The sequence below is a fragment of the Hipposideros armiger genome, unplaced genomic scaffold (assembly GCF_001890085.2).
Source record: "Hipposideros armiger isolate ML-2016 unplaced genomic scaffold, ASM189008v1 scaffold_140, whole genome shotgun sequence".
NCBI lineage: Eukaryota > Metazoa > Chordata > Mammalia > Chiroptera > Hipposideridae > Hipposideros > Hipposideros armiger.
In genome coordinates this window covers 1,643,239-1,666,305 of record NW_017731490.1, presented here as the reverse complement: position 1 = coordinate 1,666,305, position 23,067 = coordinate 1,643,239, and the positions used below count along the sequence as shown (strand labels likewise).

Below are 23,067 nucleotides of genomic sequence, written 5' to 3'. Positions count from 1 at the left end.
TGCCTCTGCATCCTGGGGCCAAAAACTTTGTCTCACCCACAAAGACTACTTTGATTTGGTCCCTTTCAAGGAAGTATCAAGTTGGAAACCAGATATTAGGCTTAAAAAAGCATGTTTGAGATAATATTTGGCAGGAGATAACCAAATTGAAGGGCAGCTGACAGAGCGGGAGCTCAGAGACCACGCGTGGCGGTGACTCAGGTTCCTGGGTGCCCTGACCCTCCCGGGGCTGTCACGTGCTCCTTGGTGGTTTCCTCTTTCCCCACAAACTGGCCATGGGGAAATCCCCACTGGGCACTATAAGAACCCCCTGGGCTGGGCTCTGTGCAGAAGCTAGTGGCTCCAGCCAACAGCACAAGATGTGTCTTGGCTTCTTCCTGCTGGCCCTTCTGTCCCTCCTGGGCTCAGCCACAGGGGACTCGGTGACCCTGACCCCTGTGCCGAGGACCACCGCCTTGCTCCAGCCTGACTTCACTTCCAGCTTCCTCTCTGGCTCCAGATCTGGCAGCAGCTTCAACACCAGGTCTGGTTCTGGCTCTGGGACCCAGGTGAGCAGGCCCCAGAGCCTGAGAGCTGCATTCATCCCCTTCCTCTCACTTTTTGGGGACCTGAATATAATTTCATGGATGGCTAGACCTGAGCACTCTCAAAGATTTACAACTCCCTTTGTTAACTGTAGGAGCCATGAAAATGAATGAAAACCTGGGTGGAATAATTAAATTGTTAGCAAGAGAGATGAGACGTGTCGGTGTGCCGGTGAGGGACTTTCAGGAAACAATCTAGGCTTTTAAGGGGGTCTCTAGCCTGCCTGCCCTTTAGAAGGGGGGGCAGGGCGGCGAGATTGGCAAATAGAGGTGTGCAGTTTCTCTGACCGATGAGAACTGTTAGGGAAGGGACCCCACCAGCAGTGGCTCCAGAAAGCTTGTTCAGTTGATCTGCTGCCCAGCAGGGGCCCTGCAGATGGCGAAGGGTACCCTGGAGGGAGGAAGAGCCCCAGTGCTCTGGTCGGAGTGCTGAGTTTCTCTGAGCCTTGCTGGTAAAGGAGACGGGTGACAGAAGGCGGGGAGGAGGCATTGGTCTCTAGGAAAGTGCTATCACACATGGGTATTTCCCTGGGAGAGTAATAGTTTTTTTTTCAGTTTTCCTCACAGGGAATATTTAGAACCATTTCCAGCTCAAAACAATAACAGAAGTAGCGACAAACCAACCAACCAACCAACGAAACCATGCATTAGAAAGGGACTGGTCTAGCCAAACGCTATGTCACTAGCACCCGTAGTGAGCCCAGTCCTTTGGAGGACGCATCCTCTGGACCTACTTTAAGGAAGTGGGAGGAGGCCTGGGGAGGTGAGAGGTTAGGGAGCAGGAAGCAGCTCCTCACTTCACCCCTGCCCGCCTCAGCTCTGGGCCTTTCGGTAGGAGCTCTGCTCTGCAAAACTTAGGCTTTCCCTGCTAAGTTGTGACTTGGGGGAGGGGAGTCTTAACTCCCCAGAGCGCATCCCGTTGCGTTTCTATGATCTTTACTCACAGGTGGGGCCACGGCTTAGATGACCATGACTGAATGGAAGGGCCAATGGGAAAAGGGGGGCAAAAGGCTTTTGTTTGTTGTTTTTCTTTTCACCATCAGGACTATATACAAGGCAATACAAATTTATTGATTAACAGATGGTTTGGATAGGACCCAGATAGAAATGGCAGCAATGGTGTTCATGGTAGGATTACGTTAAGTACATAATACATATTATCTTATTTAACCTTAAGAGAGAGATAAAATTAATGATCCATTTTAGAGATGTGAAAACTGAGGCTTAGAGAGGTGAAGCCATTGGCTTAAGGTCACTAAACTAGCACGTTCTACAGCTCAAATGTAAGTCTGCCCATGCTTTTGACCATCTCCCTGTATGCAGCTTTCTGTATTTTTAAGGAGTATAGATGAAATCTTTAACAGGAGAACACTTTGGGAATCATGATATGCTCAAAGATTCTTTGTAGAAAGAAATCAGATGCATCATTTTATTTCATGACAATAAATGATTTTCATGGGGCCAATCAGAACTTGTGAGCATTTTTTAAAAAAATGAGGTATTCATTATTGTAAACAATAATAATTTATTTTGAAGCTTCATCACCAATCAGAAATCAGCATTTGAGGAAAACGATCAGCTAAAATAACAGAAAAATAAATTATAGGTTGTGAAACAGAGAAATCCAAACTGCTTGTTATCTGGTAAGGAGATAAATATTTAAACGTAGATAAGAAATGGTAGTTAAATTGCACTTAGAGGTTTTAATTTCCTTCCTGGTTTACTTATCTTCCTCTGGTGAGTCAATGTCACAACTTTTATACAGCGGACGAGGTGTCACTTCCACTATTCACCCAATTTTCTAGGGCTGCCTGTCAGCTTGATGAGCTCTTCGGAGAGTGATGGAGAACCCCTTTATAACTGGCATTGAGCAAGCTCCAAATGTATCATTTTCTGTACTTTGAAAATGTTGAGTACCATTATTTTAAGCCTTGAGTCTTTGTAGGCACTTAGGCTTGGCTGCTAATTAGAGCCTATTGCAACCTCACATCACAAATGGAAGTCACACCTTCCGCTGTAGTGCTCTACGTGCCTCAGATGTCACTCTCCAACGAAGGGACTGCCATCAGGGTCCCTGTTTCACCGGTGAGGAAAGGCTCCATGCTCTGCTCCACAACTGGCAGAGTCAGGACCAGAATGAATCATGTGCTTTTGTCATCAGGCTAAGGGGCTTGATGACAAAGTAGACAACCCAGACTTTCATCATGAAAACAGGCCCCATTCACTGGGCAGGAGTCCGGCTTTGTCTGTCTCCCTAACGCCAGAGCCTGGCTTGTGGTCGACACCAGTGGATGTTAATTGAACACATGTTGAGTGAGGGAGGACCTACCACTGTTAGGTGTTTCGTGGGGCACACAGGGTCCTATTTGCCCTCCACAAGGGGGTCACATACCCTCCCGATAACCAAAGGGACAAGCACTTGTCTTTGCCTCCCATGCCCACGTTACACTCACATAGAGTTTAAGCATTCACCACAGAGAGAGACCCATCACCATTAGCTTCATTGTCTCTGAATGAGAGGAGCAGAAATACCTCTAATGGGAGACACTGATCAAACTTATGGACCATTTTGATGTCAGCTCAGCATGCTGGGCTGATGATAAGCAGGATGGCGGCTGGGGAGCCCAGAGCACTGGGACGGAGATGGTCAGCAGATGCCGGTGGAACGACTGTCAGCAGGGCTATAATTATTTGCCTGCCTTTCAGGTGAACTTCAGGATTAAAAGTTGTTAGCAGGTGGTTTCTAGTTGATTGACTGAGACTGCTTGATGATCTTCACTGTTTTTTGAGTTGACAGAGCTTTTCGGAGGACTCGGAGAATGGTCCCACCCTGCCTTGTGTAGCTAATTAACCTTCCCTTGTCAGAATGCAATGCAAGACTTTTTTTTTTTTTGTAGACAGTTATTATAATAAGCTATTTCTTCAAGAGTCCATGATATATTGGTCCTTCTGTAAAAGCGGTGGCCATGCTTGAGCTGCAGTCTTTCTACCCTCAGAGGGAATGAGAATGCTGGTTCCAAGGGAAGCTGGCCTCTCTGACAGGGTAGCTTGTCCAGGCCTCACTCATCCCGGCAAAGACCCTCCCCTTGTCCACTCCCAGGCCTGGTGTTCAGCATAAACCTGCTTGTCCCTCCTCCTTACTCCCCAATTCCTGCAGGTGTAGGGTGTGATTGGCAAAGAAATTTGAGTCCATTTTCAGGAATTTACTTGGCACAGAGAATTTGGGGTACAAATCGTATACATATATTCTTTCTGCTCATCTTAAAGAAGATTAGGTTAAATCAATAAGCAACTTCATTCCAAAAGCCTGAATTAATTGGTCCAGAGGTCACCGTTGGAATAAAATTGATTGTGGAAGCCTCCAGGTCCATCCTCTTTGGAAATTGTGCAGGTTGGTAGACATTAAACACACAGAGCACACAATCTCAGCTGCAGCCAGCTGACCTTCTAAACCTTGAGAGGCGTAGCCCGGGTCCCTTTCAAACTGCAAACTGTTCTCTCCCCTCGGTAGTTTCAGAAAGAGACACTTCAGGCTGATGTTCCTCAGGTGAGCTTTGGGCCGGCCCCGGCCATCCCATGAGGTCACTGAAAGGCAGAGTCAGTTGGCTGCCAAGAGTTACTCTGTTAGGCAATAGTAGTAATAATAATAAAAAAAAGTGTTAATTGTGGTGGAATCCCTTTGGGGAAGTTCAAAGGGGACAAAAGAAAAACAGGATCTTTCAAACCTGTCATTTTAAAAATATGCAGCGGCACTGAAATGTGAGCCTGAATATTTTAAAGAAACATCAAATATTTCAAAATGACTTTTCTGCAAGTGGTAAGCGGCACAACTTTTTAAAAAATTGCTCAAAACCTTCAGACTCCCACATTGTTTAGTTTTTAACAAATGGCTGGTTTGTTTCCATTTTGAAGGATGGTAATTACACAATTTCCCAGGTGAAGAGAAGGATGTGAATTTGCATCGTATATTTTCACTGTGACCCATACCCTTGATGTTTTTTCCCTCGTTCCTACTGGGAGGAATTGGGTTGGGGTTGGGGTAAAGGAGAGGAAAAGAGAATGAGAACGTAAAAGGAAAAGGAGACTGACATTTATGGGTCACCTACCATGTATGTGCCAGGGTCTTGGCTGACCTTATGTGGATACCCTGGAGGACGGTTCTGTAGAGCAGGTTTTGTCCGTTTCACAGAGGAGTTCACATCCAGCAAATGGTAGATTTGGCAATCAAACTGAGAGCTCTCATCAATTCTTTATTTCCTGTCCCTTACATAGGGACAGTGATAATTTCCTTTAAGACTTCAGGAAAAGATAATGTTCTTTGGATAAAACGGGTGATATAGCGGTTTAACCCAACCGCTGGAGATAGATGTGGCTAAGATGCCAAGTGTAGACCCTGCCTGTGAAACATGGCGGTTTTTGCTTGGTTTCTATGCTTCTATTCATTTATTTATTGGACTCCACTTGCTTGCCTCTAAGCTCTTTTTTGACAAGCCAATTTCTGTCACTCCAGTTGCCAAAAAGCTCATTTCTCAACTTATGACTGATGTTGAACTTACTTTTATTTACAGTCGTTTTCCAATTTCACTGGCTCCAAGGATGACCGTGGGACCTGCGTGTGCTCCGTCGCTCTGCCAGACAACACCTTCCCAGTGGAGAGAGTGGAACGCTTGGAATTCACGGCTCACATTCTCTCTGAGAAGTACCAGAAAGAGCTTTCTAAAGTAAGCACATTTTCCCTCTTCCAACGATATCTTAATAAGAACAAACAGGCAAAATGAAACACTTTTTAAAGATGAAGTGTATCGGGATTAACATTAGTTAATAACATTATATAATTTTCAAGTGTACATGATAATTTGACTTTGAGTACCTATGGTGTGTTTATTACCCAGAATTTGGTTTCCTTCCATTACCATAAATTTGAACCCCGCCCCTCACCTTACCCACCTCTCCCTCCCCCCACCTCCTTCATCTCTGGAACCACCATTCTGTTGTCTGTATCTATGAGTTTGTTTTGTTCGTTCACAAAACACTTTTTATTCAGGACTTTACAAGCAGCCGTTCTTCACCGTTCCAAAGACAGCACGTTTTTGCATCCTATGGAGACTTTAGCATTTATTTACAGCACACCTGTGGAGTTCTTTATAGCAGAAAAAAATGAGGGCACAAGGAAGAAAATGAGATTGAGATGATTCCCGCCATGGATAAACTCACTTCAGTATTGCGGTGCTCGTGAGGCAGGAAAAAGGAGTCGAGCTCTCCCTGCAAACCCCGACTCCGCAATTTTTATTTTGTTTTATTGTTTTTTCCTTCCTTTTCTTTTTAGTCTGGCTTTCTTTCCTGTCTGCTGTCCTCTGTATGTTTTCTCTTCCTTCTCTTCCACTTTTTCTTCCTATTCCTATTCCATTCCTCCTTCCCTTTAAAAAAAAAATGTGTTTCCCCCCTTGCTTCAGTCTTTTCCCTTGTTCATGCCTCCTAATCTCTCCCTTTCCTTCTTGAGTTTTTTTTTTTTTTATAAACTCTTTTTGGCCCTCTCTTTCTCTTTCTCTTCCTTCTCCTCCTCTTCATGTCCTCAAATCTTCTGCCTCTTAGCCTCCTTCCTCTTTTTCTTTCTCTTCTTATTTCCTCTTTCCAATTTCTTCTCTTCGTCTCCCTCTCTTTTTCTTGGTAGTTATTTTCTATTGTCTCAGCAGCAGTATTACATTAGCCGTGTCTAGCATTAGACCAAAACTGAAGGCTTGTCTGGGAGTTTGATTCAAAACTAATAGGTCACTCAGCCTTGGTAAAGACCTTGCCTCAAACCCCCTGATTACTGCTTTCCTCTAGTGGCGGGAGTTATCTTACAGGATTTGCCTTTCTGTGAGCTAACTGGACCAGTGGGACTTGCTCCAGTTTTGACCTTTCTACCTTTTTAGCCAAGTTAAAAATCAATTAGAAAGACTCCCATTTTCTGCATAGGTGAAGCCCACGCTAGGCTATAATCACATTATACATAATTTAATACAACTCCATGAATTTACAAGGAGCTGTGGCTTTCCTTCCATATTCAAAATAAGTTTTCCTGAGAAATTGAAGTTTAGCTACCATAACATCCAGCACAGTTATCCTTTAAGATAAAAATTATGGTGAGGCTGACACCCTGCTTTCAACCTGAATTGGTAGATAAATATTCTAAATTTAAGTGAGTGTCCAGGAAAATGTATTTTACTACTTCAGGAACCTAGCTTTTTAAGAAATAAAATGTCCTTGAATTAATCAGCAGAAAAGGCACAGCACTAAATTATAAATTCCAGCCATTAATATTCATAGCCTTATTCCAGCATAATCAAGTACAGATAAGAAGTTATGCATAAAAACATAACAAGCACAGGAAAATCCTAGGTAAAGATCTTTTCAGTTAGTCATTTGCTTTGAAATAGTGGGAGCTACTGATTTGCATGTCTTTTTTGCTGGCAGGCGTGTGAAGGGCAGTGTGAAACTCCAAGCTTCTCTAGGGAGGGGTGTAGCTTGCCAGGTTTGTGAGTATGGGACCAGTAATTCCATTTCTGTGAGGGAGGTGGGTGGCAGGTGGCATCTGCTTTGCTTATCATTGGCAGGGGAGAAGTGCAAAGTAGGTGGGAAAGCTTTTACTTTGAAAATGTCAGTAGCTGGTCCTAAAAAAAATTGTGACTGAGACCTACGTAAGAAAGGAATTATCCTACCAGCTGAGATTTGCACAATAGATCCGTGTGACAGATGATAACAACAATAATAGTGACATGTTATGCTTGTGCTTTTCTAAATGCTTCCACTTCTATTCTACTCTCAAGCCACTTTTTAAGGCAGATAGGCCCATGTTCTCCTTCCCATTTTAGGGACGGGAAAACTGAGGCTCATGAAGGTAAAGAGACCTAAGTGTAAAGGCTACTTAAGCCAGGTCAGGAGCTTGAATCTTCAGAATTAATCTCAGCTCTCTTTTCTCTCAGCTATGCTGTTACCATCCTCCAGGGCAGACCCAAGAAGAGATGCAGTAGGTCACTAATGCCTTCAAATCCAAAGTTATCTCCTCAGCTGAGGGCTTTTGAATTTGCAGGTGAATTATTATAGCTGTCCCTAGGTTACCTTGGAAGTCACCATTTATCCAGAGGCCTGGGGGAATGTCCGCTTAGGCGGGCCAGTAGGAAAGGGTTTTGACTGCCTTACATTGATTCATTATCTGCCAGTGCACAGAAAAGACTTACGTCTCTACCTCAGATGCCGAAAGCATTTTATACTTTTCTGTTGTTTATGACATGTCTTCTTGTGACTATCCTTAGAAAGGGGATGACACAAAAGGCAGCTCAGGATTTTATTTTTTCCTGGAAGGTTATGGTTTTGGGGGCAAGTTATTGAATACCAAGCATTTGCAAATAGAGCCTCATGCACATGAAGGTTGAGGGTAGCCTGCGAGACATTTAGGCCACCCATAAACAAACAACATTGACTGAGCAATGTTTGGTGCAGTGAAATATAATAAATGAAAAGGTCAGATTGAAAGCAAAACAAAACTGAAATCACTGTTTCTCTAATAATTGCTGTAATTTATAGGGTATCCATGAGGCTAGGTACTTAATATATATTATCTCTAGTCTTCACAATAATCTTGGAAGTGTGATACCGTTACCCCAATTTATAGGAGGAAACTAAGGCTAGAGATTGATTTGCCCACTAAGTACTGGTCAGATTAGAGTTTAGGCGGGTGGAGCTCTGAAGTGCTTCATCTGTTGTGATGGTCAATTCAAGCTCATTCAATCTGGTTGCATTTATTTTTAAAGATATGTTAAAATAAGAGTATGCTGCAAAGTACATTTACTTATTTCAAATAATGTGGCCACAGTTATCATCATAGATTTTGGGGAACTGACAGAAACTTGAGCCAGACTAACTTTAAAAAAATTTTTTTTTATTTTAAGATTTTATTGGGGAAGGCGAACAGTGTTGGAGAATTGGGGAAGGGGAACAGCCAAGTTGTTGTCCTTCAGTCTTAGTTGTTGGAGGCACAGCTAGCTCAGCTGCAAGTCCAGTCACCATCTGGCTGCTATTGGCAGCTCACAGCTGCTCAGCTCAAGGTGTCATGTTCAGTCTTAGCTGTAGATGCCCACCATCCCATGCGGGAGTCAAATTGGCAACCTTGTTGTTAGGAGCATGCATTCTCACCAGCTAAGCCACCCTGCCACCTGTTGGCAGCTCAGCGACAGCTCAGCTCGGGCGCAGCTCACTGGCCCATGTGGGAATCAAACCGGCGACGCTGTTGCTCAGAGCTCCTGCTCTTAACCAACTGAGCCACTCGGCCAGCCTGAGCCAGACTAATTCTTTAGCTTAAAAGCCTACTGTATTGCATCCTTATTTATTATAAGACCACGTTTATTGTACAGAACAACAAACACTCTAGAACAAATCCGCAAACAAACTTTGATTTTCACAACCCATCAATGAGATGATATGTGCACAACAAATAAAAGAAGGAAGCTCCAAGTTGAGGCTGGTGGTTTGAAGGCAGGTGTAGATGAGCCTTCTAAAGTTCAAACTTGCAGTGATAGAGAGCCTTGTGGTAGAGAGATTGACACAGGGATGTGTCCCCTTAGGGTTAGACCCATATTCTTGCTACACATTCTGGGCAAATTAGGCTGCCTCTGCTAAGACAGAAGCTACAGAGAGAACAGGGATGTTCTCAGAATTTTCCATGCCATCTCAAGACTAGAGATCCGTACACATGAAAGGTTTATGCTAGCAATATACTTAAATTGGTAAAGTTTGGGCCGGCCGAGTGGCTTAGTTGGTTAACAGCTTGCTCAAGGGTGTGAGCTCTGAGCAACAGCGGTTTGAGTCCCGGCCCGAGCTGAGCTGCCGCTGAGCTGCCAACAGGTGGCAGGATGGCTCAGCTAAAAAAATAAAATAAAATAAAATAAAGTTCACACTGAAGTTTTTCTGGCCCATCTTCAAATTCTCCCTGCCTTCCATAACTTCATGGATAATTGCAGTTTTCCTGAATATCACTGAAGTTTCCTTTAGATGATGTCAGCTGAAAGAACGTAAGCTTTTTCCCAAATAGAGACCCTTCATTTTGTGGTCAAATACCACAAATTCTCATAGGTAGCAAACTTCAGGTTATGCCTTGGTTTTCAGTGACAGCCACACTTTATTTAGCAGAGATGACAGTTGAATCACTCACGTCTGTAGAACAACAGCTGCGACGTGCCACCAAAATGTTCCAGGAAAGCGGAGGGTGTTTCATTTGTCCCAGGAGCTGGCAAGACCAAATGCCAACTTCAGTATTCATTTTGCAAACTTCCATTTGCAAAAATGGATTGACATTTCATTATCATTATCATTATTATTATTATTTTATCACAGGCAAGGTTTTATGCCTGATTTTTTTTGTGTGTGTGGTTGTTTCTTTTTTTTTTTAGAAACTGAAACCTAGCTACCCTAAATCTGTGTTTGTACTTTTAAGGGTAACTTGTTAGGTTTTTATATTTTTTTAGCCTCCTTGTCTGTCCAGATGTCACCAGCTTTATCATTCTCCAATGGCACATCTGATGGAGTGAACATCAGTTGCCCGAGGAGATACACCAGCAGCGCCAAAGGCTGTATTTTCAACTTTCATTAAAATCCTCTTTGCCTGAAGCCCTAGCCCTTTCGGTCTGTGGCCTATGAGTCTATACTGATTTGCACAGTGGGGTTAAGTGGAACGGCTGACATGACAGAAGGTAGGGCTGCTTTAGTAGTCGAAGGATTAGAAGCCAACATCTGGCTCTGAACCCCTCTCGGCTCTGTGGACGGCTACTTGACATTAGCACAGTGTGGGAAAAGTATCACTTAGGTTCCAATTTTTGAAAAGACTGTCAAACAAGCAACTTTTAATGAGCAGGTCCTTGAAAAAGCCATGGCACTTCTTTCAGAGATCAGACACAGAAAAAACCACCAGCGGTGTTTATTGAAATATCCATTTGGAGATCCAATTATACACTAAACCACCAAGGGAATTTTTGGAAGTATTTTAACTTAATGATCAGACATTCAAATATATGCAACAAATGTGTAATTTAAAGGTCTGATTGCAATAATCAGTTCTCGGAATAAATGTGGGTGCACTTAATGAAATGTGCACTTCACAGTTGTACACATACACACTGTGAGGGAGGTCGAGTCCTTACGTCACTTTGTAAAAGGCAAAGGGGCTCAAAATTCAATGCATATGGTGAGCACAGAAAGGATTCTACTTACTGCATTTCTCCTCCTTCTAGAAAATACTTAGATTTAGAGCAGTGGTTATAAATGAAGGGAGGGTGGTGGTGGTGATTTTGTCCCCCCAGGAACACCTAGCAATCTCTGGGACATTTTTGGTTGTCACAGTGGGGGATGGGTGGGTGCTATTGGCATCTAGAATACAGGGATGCTGCTAAACATCTTATAAGACACAAGAAAGCACTCCCCCCACCTGCCGCCCTGAACCATGCAGCCTCAAATGTCAATAGTGCTGAGGTTGGGAATCCCTGACTTACAGCATGTGCTTTGAGAAAAGAGGGTGGGCAAGAGACTCTGATTCAAACCAGTTTAGTTTGGAGAGCTGATATGTTCAAACATTAAAATGGGGATGAAAATGTACTTGTGAACGATGATTCTAAAGCAAAATTACTTTATGCAAGTACAAAATCTATCCTCCCAACTGTAGTAATAATTTTATATTTGGAGAGATTAAAAAATATATAGTTAAATATATTTTGATCCATTTCTTTTTGTAGAACATGACTGACGGCAATCAAATAGCCCCCAAGGGCATGGTAGTGGAGAAAGACTGTATGATATTACCCTGGAAACTGACTTGAACTTTCTGATTCCCTTTTAGGTGAAGGAGTATGTCCAATTAATCAGAATCTATGAAAAGAAACTCGTAAACCTAACTGTCCGAGTCGAGATCATGGAAAAAGATAGCATTTCTTACACTGAATTGGACTTTGAGCTGATCAAGTTAGAAGTGAAGGAGATGGAGAAATTGATCATCCGGCTGAAGGATGGTTTTTCTGGGAGCTCAGAAATTGTTGACCAGCTGGAAGTAGAGGTAAGGAGTGAAATTACTTCTCAGTGTGTTAACAATAAAACCCTTCCATGATCAGTGCTAGGACCCAGAGATGAACCTCTCTCCCCTGACGTCTAATTCTGAACTCTCTCCCGACCACATGGCATAACACGTGTTCTGCTTTAGATGGATGACTGTCTGAATAGCAAGCTAAGCACACTGGGGACATGTTGACTGAAGAGCAGGTATCAATTAATGTTCAGTGTCCTGCCCCAGAACCAAATGGCCTTTCAGTGTCCCTAGAAAACAGATGGTGTGACTCTGAACAACTCTATGATCATGCTATAATAGATCAAGTGTCTCCTCTCTGTTCTGGTTTTACGCTCATGGGACTAGAAAGCCACCATTTACCTGATTTTGGACTTGCGAGGTGTGTTTCTCTGTTTGAATGATCATGTAATCCTTGACCCCTCTTGGAAATTGTCTGCACATACTGGCAACTCTTTTTAATGGAGTTTCTTCTGCGTATGTTGTAGTGAAGCCTTTGAAGCTCTGTGGATAATGACTATTTATCCAGACATTAATATTATGGCCAGATAATTTATATCAATGAAAATTTACCAGTGCAGTCATGACATGGGCTATAACTGAGAATTCTAGTTATATATTTTAGAATTTAAGTTTTCTCCAGCCCTCACCATTCATTAGCAACTTAATTATGATACAACACGAGTAAACACGAGTTTATAGGGAGAGGTTATTAGAAACGAACTTTAATGGACATTGGTGGGTGCTGAGACTGAGCCTGTGCTCTATTATTAAAGCTGTTAAAAACCTTCACCATTTTCTTTTCGTCACACACATCTGCCTGAGACCTGACAGGCATTCACGCTAAACCATAAAATGTATTCTTCCCAATGAAACCATTCAGAGGAATCTCGGGTGGATTCTCCTGCAATGTTTCACTAAGTGACAAATTCAGCCCTGGAATGTTTATGGAAGAAATTGCACAATAATATAAAGTCACTCTGAATTTTTATTTCCTCAGATAAGGAATATGACTCTCCTGGTAGAGAAGCTCGAGACGCTAGACAAAAACAACGTTCTTGCCATTCGCCGGGATATCGTGACTCTGAAGAACAAGCTAAAGGAATGTGAAGCCTCTAAAAGTGAAAACGCCCCCGTCGCCCCACCCGCTCCCGCTCCTGGTAAGCCCGCCATGTTTCTACCACCTGAGCCAGGCCCCTGAGGGGCCCAGAGTGGGGTGGGGCAGGGTTTCAGGATGACAACCCTGCAGCAAGGATGGGGTTTTTGCAGCTCTGAGTTGACTCTTCCATGCTTTTAAACCTGCTCCCCTAGTAGCTCTACATCCTCTCATACACCAGGGCTCACGGAGGAAAAGCATGGCCAGTGAGTTGATTTAAAACGAAATGCACACGTTCCACAGAAACCCTTGGCATTTACTAACAGGACAAGCATCTCTGTGGTGATGGAGTTGCTGTCAGGGAGCCTGGGGCCAGCTTCTGGAGCCTGCATGGCATCGGCCTGTCTGTGGATTGTAAGGGCTGATTGGCTCCTTTATCTGATGAGCTGGGGTTAGGGCTTGAGCCTTCCTCCCTTTCTTGCTGCTTCCCTCCCCGCTCCCGCTGCTTCGTTTTTCCTCTGTGCCGTTCAGTATAGTGTGTCCTGGGATTCAGTGAGGATGTGACGGATGGCCCCACAGGCCCTGTGCTTGTGGGCGTGTCCTGCCATCCCTCCTGGTTTGAGTGTTTGGGGAGGGCAGGCTTGCAGTCTAGCTCTCTAACGAGTCAGCCTTAGGGTCAAGGAGGGCGTAGAGGCAGGTGCCCCTAAGTGCCAGTGACTGCGAATGGCGGCAGTGGAATGCAGGGGTCAGGAGCATGGCTTTGAAACCCCGAAGACCTGAGCTTTCCCACCTCCGTGGCCACAGCAAAAAGATCCTTAATCTCCTCGCTTGTAAAATGGGAGGATACTAATGCCTACCTCGCAGGGTTGCTGTGAGGGTTAATGAAACATCGCTTGGGAAGCTCAGAGTTCTAGGACAGGCACTTACACACCGGCAATCGTTATCATTATTAAAGAGGATAATTGAGGCGAACAAAGGCAGTGCCAGGCTCTCCGTGAGGCTCCGCACACCCCTCCAGGTGAACTAACACCAGCCTCTCAGCTGCAGCTTTCAGCTCTGTCCTTTAGAGACACTGTGTCACAGGGGTGCACTCTCAGCAGGTCGTGAGCATCTCACCCTGAAGGGGGACGGTATCTTTTCATCGAATGGTACAGCTCTTGTTATTTTCATTAATTCCTATTGTCACAACCTGTTTCCTTTTACGCCTTGCGTTCCTGGATCCTTCTCAGTGTAGCTGGTTTCTTTAAGCCTTTAATTAGCTAGCGCCATAGTTATAAGCCTCGTGGTGTTGTTCAGGGGACTCTTCCTCCCTCTGCAGTTGGGAATCTGTCATAGTATGACACAGAGAGGAGGTTTAGGACAAAGGCCATGCTCTGTTCTCTGTAACAAACCGAGGCTAAATTGGGTCTGGGATCAGTGGTGTCAGCATGTGCTGGAAATAAGAGCTCATTGTGCCACAGAGGGCTCCTTGATGGCAGGAGTTGAAGACATGACAACTCTTGATAATACCTGAGCAAGACTTTTCTTTCCTTTCTTTTCCTTCCCTTCTCTCCTCTTCCTTCTCTTTCTTTCTTTTGTTTAAACTCAGCAAATCTTCCTCAATGGAATAGATTTTTCTGGCACAGTTTCCTATGCATCCCTTAAATGAGGACATTTTACAGCAGGAAGGAACATTCAAGGTCATCTATCTAGCTCAGGCCCCTCTTGTCTCAGAGGAGGAGACTTAGATGGTGAGGATGCTGCTTCTCCTGAGCCACACAGGTAGTTAGTGACCGAGCTGAGGCTGAAATGCAAGGCCCTTACTTCCTGGTCATCTCAGGACTGAGGCTGTCAGGCGTCAGTAACTCAAAGGACAGTGGTGGAGGAGAAAGGACACCACTTAGTATCTAAGGAGGAAAACAAGTGAGTCTGTGAGATTATTTTTGTTACAATTTTTTTCCCCCCAGAATTTTCCCCTAGGCCCTCACACTTAGACTTTCGTCAGCCATCCTGGCAAAGCTGTGTTGTTTAAGCAAATTAGACCCAGATTTGCTCTAACTTTCCCACAACCTTGGCTGTACCTGGATCCCAGCCAAGCCACTTGGCCCTCCTCCAGCTTTGTTCATATTATATTTATGATGTTTATATTAAACTGACTTTTTGTCATGTTTTTAAATCAATTTCTTTCACTTGCTCTCTTTCTGTTTGGATTGGTTGATAATGCAGAATTGAAAAATCCCCAGGCACCACCAAGTTGTGAGCCTGTGGAGACTTTAATTAAAGTTACTCACTATTATGGGACTTTAGAATCTGGCCTCTCTGCTGTTCTGACTGCAGAGTTGCACAGGACAAAAAATGATTGTATGTGAGTCTCAGCTATGAAGCAATTCTGTGCTCTCTTGGCCTCTCCCTTGCAGCTGTGGTTTGCTACCCCTGTGGTCAGCTTGGTCTTAGAACCAGGACATGTATTGAGGGTTGAATAAAATTATGCTGAAAATGGCATCCTTTTCTGCTTCATTTCATAGAACTTTCCAGTCTAATATATAATAATTGGCCTTCTGCTCACTAACTTTTCCCCCTGAAAACAACTGACTCTGTCTCTCTCTGTTTCCCCCCTGAATCTAAATAACTGCATAGGCAAAATGGCAAAATGGGAACAAATGCTCGGGGGTTGCTCACCGCTGTGCCTGGAGATGCTCGGCTCTGTGCTGACACATATAAGGTGTTCAGTAAATGCTTGGTGATTGACTCGGGTACGGAAGATTTGGGGTGACCTGCCCAAATCCCAAGCCTAGGGAAGAGCAGGGTGTTAGATAGCATATATCCAATCACTCAGAGTCAATTTAGTCTTAATCATTTTATGATTATGACCGTTTTAATTGCCTAATTCTCATACGTCAATCATATTCTCCTCTTGGTTCAAATAAAGGCCCATTGCCCAGGTGGGAGAGGGCATTGATAGATCTAAGATTAAGTTTCCTCTGCAGGCATATGATAGTTGGCTTTAAAAGAACATGCTAACCATGATAACCTTTAAAAAGCCAAGTTACAATATTCTAAAGTCTCACCATGTGGCTTCCCAGGATATTTTCAGAATACCATGGCAAAATCGGATGAATTGCATGATGAAGAGACTGCCATCCAAGGCCCCCCTTGTGTAGAGGGTTCCTGGCATTATGTTCTGTGAAGGGTACCCCAGGGTCTTTACAAAATTCAGATACATAGCAGGGTAGAAGGCTAGTGTTTTATAAGTAACAGCAGGTAAGCTGTGTTTGGGAGGTTTGACTAGTCTTTCATTGCTTTATTCCACAAACACTGTGTGGCTGGCCCCGTTCTGAGTTCAGGGGTCACCAGGATGGGGACAAAACCAGTATCCAGGGAGGGAGACAGTCACGTGAACCTTCAGTGGTAACATGCCATGAGTGTAATGCGTATCATTACCAGTTGTTGAGTTACATGGACCTACCTTCTCTATTTTTCCTAATAGTCCTGCAGAATAGGTATAATTATTTTTATTTTAATATGGGGAACCTGAGGCTCAGAAAGTTAGCTAACTTGCTCAAGGATGCATACTGTGTTTCCCCGAAAATAAGACCTCGCCGGAGAAGAAGCCCTAGCGTGATTCCTCCAGGATGTGGAGGGCACGCACCCCTCACATGAGGGTTTTATGACCTGTTTCAGGGAGAAGGGTGCCTTTTCCACAAGCTCCTTCAGCTTAAAATATTCAGTATGCCAAGATGCCATATTTTGGCACCTAAAATCATGCGAGGGCTTATTTTCCGGGCAGGACTTATTTTCGGGGAAACAGGGCAGCTAGTAAATATTGGAGTGAGTATTTGATGTGGAGTCTGTCTGGTAATGTTTTCACTGTACCATGCTGCCTCCCGTACATTCGCTAATAGAGAGGTGTACCTGTGATTCCTGGAGTGACAGGAAAGTTCCCCTAACTCACGAACCTGATTAACACCAAATCATCTTTGCTTCCTTGCATGTGGAGAAGCTGAAGACGTACGTTTGCTCTCAGTTCTGTGCTGTGTCCTCTTCCACCAGAAAATGCAAAATGATTAGTTGGTTTTACACAATTGTCGGATCATGGCTGGGCAATTGGTTGCTGTGCCAGTGGCAGGGATGGGATGGCTGAGGAAGGCAATGGGGTTATCTCTCAGATCTTCAAATGAAGGAAGGGGCTAGAAAGGGGCGTGAGCTGAAGGAGGATGGGGAGAAGCTTAGGGTGGATGGATAGATAGCAGGGGCCTTGGGGACTCTAGCTGGGCTAGATGTGCAGTGGGCACCGGCTGTCAGCTTCAGTATTATTTCCAAGACGGTTTGCTGCCAGGAACCAGGGAAGCCCGCCATAGCTTTTCACTGGTCTGTCACTGCTATAGCCACATCTGTGGTGCTGGCAACAATGCTTAGTTCTCCTCCCTGTATCCACTTCCTTTTGACCAGTGCCAGTGCCCTAAAAATGGCCCAAAGGAGATAGAGGATAAAGGGGAGATAACAAAAAGAACAGGAGATTATTTAGGAATGGTTGGGAGGTGAAGAAAGGAGATTTAAGTACATACAGTTTTAATGTTTATATCAGGTCTAATATTAATTTCTTGGCCAACATGTGAAATGATGAACCATTATTATCATTCTTAGTGGTAGTGATAATAGTAGCAGGAATTTTTAAGGGAAGATTATTTTGGTTCCTTCTTATCTAAGAATTTCTGCATTTAGGACAGAATAGTTTATTATCTTTAACCCCATGATAATTCTTGAATTAGTTGTATGCCATCGTAAGTTTTCCTTAAATAATTTGCTGCTATTGGTTTGGGATATTTCCTTTCTAGGAAGGCAAGATTCAATTAAGCAAACAATTTCTAAGTCTTCTAACCTGCAAGAAAAAAGTGACTTTCTTTCATTTCCTCAGAGTGAAATGTAGTTGAATAAATATGTTCTCAGGAAGATATTTTCACTAGAAAATCCAGTTTGTAGCATATGGAAACACCAACAGTTTTTATCATTAAACTGAACACACTGCTAACTTTATTTTAATAATTCATGCATTGTTTCATAAACAAAAGCAAACAAGCATTCATCTGAGAGATCACTTTTAGGAGAAGAAATAATAATTTATAATTTCATTTATTATTTCTTTAGTGGAGAGCAGTCTCTCGGCTGAACACACGTTGCTTTTTTATTTATGAAATGGTGCATGCATTATTAAAATAAACCCATGACTGTGTTCTGCTTAATGATATGCAAAATTATTTGAGGTTGGGTACAGAATGGTTTCATTTTTCTACCTGTTGTATGGTTGGCTGGGTTTCCCACCAACTGCAGATTTATGAGCATATTTAAGGAGCATGTATTTAATTCTGGGACCAAAAAGCCCCAGCAGGTTGGAAAAATAAAAGCAGGATTTCTAGTAATGGTTTCACCTCTGAGCAGTCCTTGAGTGAGGTAGGGAGAAGGGGAGGCATTTAGCAAGGAAAGGAATGGGTCTTTCCATATCTGTCAGACGCAGAGACTCAGAGGCGAAAGCTTTGCAACCCCTTGACCCCAAAATGCTAACCTCAGGCAACTGTTTGGAGCTCTGTTTTTGTCTGCAGCTCACCTTACATGCTCTCCATGGCTCCCTAATTCCCTCCAAGCATTTTAAGTGAGATCCAGCTATTTAGGTTCTGTTCCCTCCTTCCCTTACTTGCTCTTCTCCAGGCAGCAGGACGAGGGAAAATGACCTCATCCATATTTTGTTGTTATCCGGTAACCTAACTCATCCATTTTTTTTTAAGGCTATTTGTTAAGATCCCAGAAAATGTGTGTTCAACTCTTTGGATAGTTATTATAAAAAGGCTGGAGGAATTTTATTTTATTTTCTATAGCTCCTAAATGGTTTGGGTTGGCAGGTATTTCAGAGGGAGCATAACATGAAGGGCCAATTGCTCAGCCTCCGTCACTCACCCAAGTGTTACGGAGGTGGAGGTTCAGTGGACCCGTGAGCCTGGTCCCCCTTGGTTGTACACATTGTGACAATGGCCGCATCAGAATGGGAATGATGAAGTACTTGCCTGTCATTCTACGACATGGTAGAATATAGGTTATCAGCAGCAAGACCCACCTTATAGCTCTGCAGCAAGACGATCGCCAAGTGATCTGTGTGTTGGGCTGTGCTTTGGGCACAGAGCAGGCAATGCTGCCCTAAAATAACCTTCATGTCTTCCAAGGCTGAAATCCTGCCATTATAGGAGCATCTTTCTGTACCTTTAAAATATCATATTTAAAACTTCCTCTTCTGAGATTGGCTTGGGCCAGTATTGGCGCCTGGTATGAGTCCCAGGGAAGGGCAGAAGGGTGAAGGGGAAGGAAACGTGCTAGGACATTCTTCTCCTTCCTCACAATTCTCGCTGATCCTGTGAGTGGTACCTTCTGGCTTTATGGAAATAGGTAAGATTCTGGAATGGTCTTTCTTTCTTGATTTTTCTATGAGAAAAATGAAATAGAATAATAGTTGCAAAATGCTTCCTGATAGAAAAAAAATATATTAAACTTACCAAGTCACCCTTCCCTGTCTCTGGGCCCTCAAACCTTTTTTATATGGCTCTTGGCAATTTCATCATCCTCATTTCCAGACTGAAAGCCCACCCATGGAAATAAACGGTAGTTCTCTCTAGAGCTGACCAGCAGGTTTGCATGGAGACTGAAACGAAGGGGAAGGTTTTGGCTCTTCTCCATCAGAACCACTGTTGTCATTGAACCTCGACAAGAAAAACATTTATGGATTCCTTTGGGTCTTAGGACACTCAACTGTTGGTATCTTCTCATTCGTTTGCTCTGAAAATGCTCATGTTTTTTCTTGTTTGTATAGGGACCTGTGCTCACGGTGGTGTGGTGAACATCAGCAAACCCTTTGTAGTTCGGCTCAACTGGAGAGGGTTTTCCTACAAGTATGGTGCCTGGGGTCGAGATTACTCTCCTGAAAATCCAGACAAAGGGCTGTATTGGGTGGCACCATTGAATACAGATGGGAGAGTCTTGGAATACTACAGACTCTACAATACACTGGATGATCTGCTATTGTATAAATATTCCCAAGAGTACCGGATTCTTTATGGCCAAGGTGGTGGTACCGCAGTTTATAAGAATAGCATGTATATGAACTGGTACAACACTGGCAACATTGCCAAAGTTAACCTGACCACGAACAAGGTCTCTGTGACTCAAAATCTCCCCTATGCTGCCTATAATAACCGCTTTTCATATGCTAATGTTGGTTGGCAAGATATTGACTTAGCTGTAGATGAGAGTGGATTGTGGGTGATTTATTCAACTGAAGCCAGTACTGGTAACATGGTGATTAGTAAACTCAATGACACCACACTTTTGGTGCTAAACACTTGGCATACCAAACAGTATAAACCCTCTGTTTCTAACGCCTTCATAGTATGTGGGGTTCTGTATGCCACGCGTACTCTGAACACCAGAACAGAAGAGATTTTCTACTACTATGACACAAACACAGGGAAAGAGGGCAGACTAAACATCATAATGCAGAAGATGCAGGAAAATGTGCAAAGCATCAACTATCATCCTTTTGACCAGAAACTTTTTGTCTATAATGATGGTTACCTTCTGAATTACGATCTTATCTTCAAGCAGGAGCCCCACTAAACTGTTTAGGTTTTCAGGGGAGAGAGAAATAAAATGTTTGTTGAAAAAAAAAATGGTCTTTAAAAAAAAGAAAAAAAAAGTCTTCTCCAATTATTTAGATACCTGCAGTGGGACCCCAGAGTGTATTTGCTTATTGCCAGTATTTGGGAGCATAGTTCTACCACACTAGAGACTTCAGATATTTGCCCTGATTTGATAAGTTCTCCTGGAAGCCATCTGCCTCCTGGCATGCATTTCCCCACTGAAGTAAGGCCCCTCCAGTGTGGGATTGTCAGGGGGTCTAGGGGCGTGATGGGTCCAGGGAAGCTGTCAGGGAGGTGACACCCGGGAACTGAGGAACTGAAAGGGAACTCCGTATGGCTATTGGGGCTCTTTGTACAGGAGAGAGGCCTCCGTGTCCAGTCTCCGCCATGTAGCCCGGCTAGCTCTTCCATACCTGAAGGAAACCTGGGTCTGAGTTAGTCAGATGAGTACCATAAGCTCCTTGAGGGACCAAATCTCCAACTTTATTTTCTTACTAGCCCCTGGAAGGATGCTTTGTACATTCCAGATATGTAAATTTAGCATGTTTATGCTGTATCTGTAAAATGCTCTGAATTTTCTGGAGAAAGGCCCTTTTACACATGAAATTGGACACTGCACATCAATTCCAGATGGATCTTCAAGTGAAACACTGGGTTATCCTTGTCTCCCATTGTCCACCTATGTAAGAGTCAGTGGAAGCCTCCTACCTCATAACATCATTTCAAAGGCAGCTTGCAAGATTAGAATCAGGCTCACCAACCAGCTCCCCCACTCCTTCCCTACCACCTAAACAAAACAAAAACAAAAATAAAATTAACCAGCTTTTATGAAATGGATATAAGATAAACAAAATTCCTTTTTCTTTTTGGTCTTATCATGAACTTTTACGTACATGACTCTAAGACCGTAAGAAAATCGGATGGCGGTGACACAATGATAGCATTTCTGGTTATATAACAAAGCCCGTGGCAGATAAGTGAGCCTTGTGTTAAGTCATATCAATTGTTTCATGCAACTTTTGTCTGTATTTAAGCCTGAAACTTATAAAAGAAAATACGTTTTCATTTTTTGAGGAAGAAATGTAGAAAACTCACTGAAAGTATCTAGTAAATCAATGCAGTTTGAAAACCTTGTAGGTGTGTGTGCTTCTGTGCATTTGGAGGCTTTGTCATCTGTTCTGGGTCTAAAATTTCCCTTTAATGTTCATGAGTCCTAGACTATAGGATTGGGTCCTTAAATGCTGTATTCTTCCCCTTTTAATAAATGATTAAAATGTGCTTTGAAAAAAGTTGTCTTTTGTTTTATTTATTCTATTTTTTAATTAGAAAAAAACCTTAATAGGATAGCTCATACCTTGCTGCGAGGTAGAGTGGCGACCTCCCAAATGACAATACCCAGGAAATCATACAGCTAACGGCAGGTAACATTAGTAGCTTTTAAAGGAGTCCAAAGTCAGGCCGCCTTTTTCATTTCCCTTTAAAATCCATTCTTCCTGGCAGCTTTTGTTGTGAGACACCGCTGTTTTCTTTTGGGATATGACCTTATGTACTTATTAATTTGCATGACTGATCTGGTTATTTCCAAAGTTAGACTATATTTGTGTAGCTTATGTTCCTTTTCCAAATGAACTACTAACGTGGGTCAAAGCCTCCAGACCTTCCCCAATCAGGAGGTCTTGCATAGAAAGCAAAGGGACTACCTGGCCTTCATGGGGAGAGACGTACTTTACCAAAGAGAGTGTATAGGGGGGTGGGCGACCTCGCACTGGAAGGACAGACAGACTAGGCTGGTGTAGTTAGTCTTACCGAAATGCTCATTTTTAATCCATGCCAAGCCTTTGGAGGCAGTAGTAAGTACAATATTTAGTATTTTTAGCAAGATTTCTCCCCGTCTTTCAAAGCTGAGCATAGAGACACATATGGCCTTCAAAATGCAACCAGATATGAAGATAAAGACAGGTATGACAGGCGAGATCTAAGTTAAAAACTGATGTTATATTTAACCTGGCTCTAAGCAATTTTCCAGATGAATGTTTCTACCGAATACACAGTATGACCTCCGAAGATTCGGGAAAGGGGCAGGAAGGCAATGTAACCCTGGTGATCAGCTTCTTATTTAAACTGCTACGGAAGCGATTGCCTGAAAATTCCCTTCAGAACCTTCTTCCCACTGGACACGGTGGATCATCCAAAGTGGCCGCCTCCAGGAAATCTCCCTGCTGGGGAGGTTAAGAAAAACCTGAGGGATTCGGGTTCAACGGTTTACTGCAGTGCGGTTATACAATAAAAATTTTAGCTCAAGATTCACCAGCTAGCTTTCTTTTGGGGGGGTGGGGGAATATATATATATCAGCTTTCTTGAGATGTATTGGGTTGTCCGAAAAGTCATGACGTATTATTTCTGTTTTTCGTTGGAAAAATGAGTCATGACTTTCCCGACAACCCAATAATTTACATATGGTAAAATCTGCCAATTCTAAGTATACGATTAAATGAGTTCTGACAAGTGTATATAGTTGTGTAAAGGCTACCAGAATTAGCATATAAAAGTTTGCATTATCCCACAGAAAGTTTCCTAGTGCCCTCTTGTAGTCAGCACCTACTCTCATCTCGTAGCCCCTGGCAGCCATTGATCTGTTTTCT

General features: G+C 43.2%; 1 protein-coding gene across 1 annotated transcript; it reads left to right on the top strand.

Moving 5' to 3' along the window:
* Positions 1 to 349: 349 nt before the first annotated feature.
* Positions 350 to 21,705, top strand: OLFM4 (olfactomedin 4). Its single transcript, XM_019650360.1, has 5 exons — positions 350 to 548; positions 5,153 to 5,305; positions 11,452 to 11,664; positions 12,671 to 12,830; positions 19,599 to 21,705. Exons 1-5 carry the CDS (start codon positions 360 to 362, stop codon positions 20,399 to 20,401), a joined length of 1,518 nt encoding a protein of 505 aa, XP_019505905.1. The 5' UTR covers positions 350 to 359; the 3' UTR covers positions 20,402 to 21,705.
* Positions 21,706 to 23,067: the final 1,362 nt, after the last annotated feature.

What these genes read in the sequence shown, in the direction of transcription:
- OLFM4 (XM_019650360.1), top strand. Translation starts at nt 360, where the DNA reads ATGTGTCTTGGCTTCTTCCTGCTGGCCCTTCTGTCCCTCCTGGGCTCA. An exon ending in GTTCTGGCTCTGGGACCCAG is followed by an intron (nt 549 to 5,152) that starts GTGAGCAGGCCC and finishes TTTTATTTACAG; the next exon opens with TCGTTTTCCAATTTCACTGG. An exon ending in ACCAGAAAGAGCTTTCTAAA is followed by an intron (nt 5,306 to 11,451) that starts GTAAGCACATTT and finishes ATTCCCTTTTAG; the next exon opens with GTGAAGGAGTATGTCCAATT.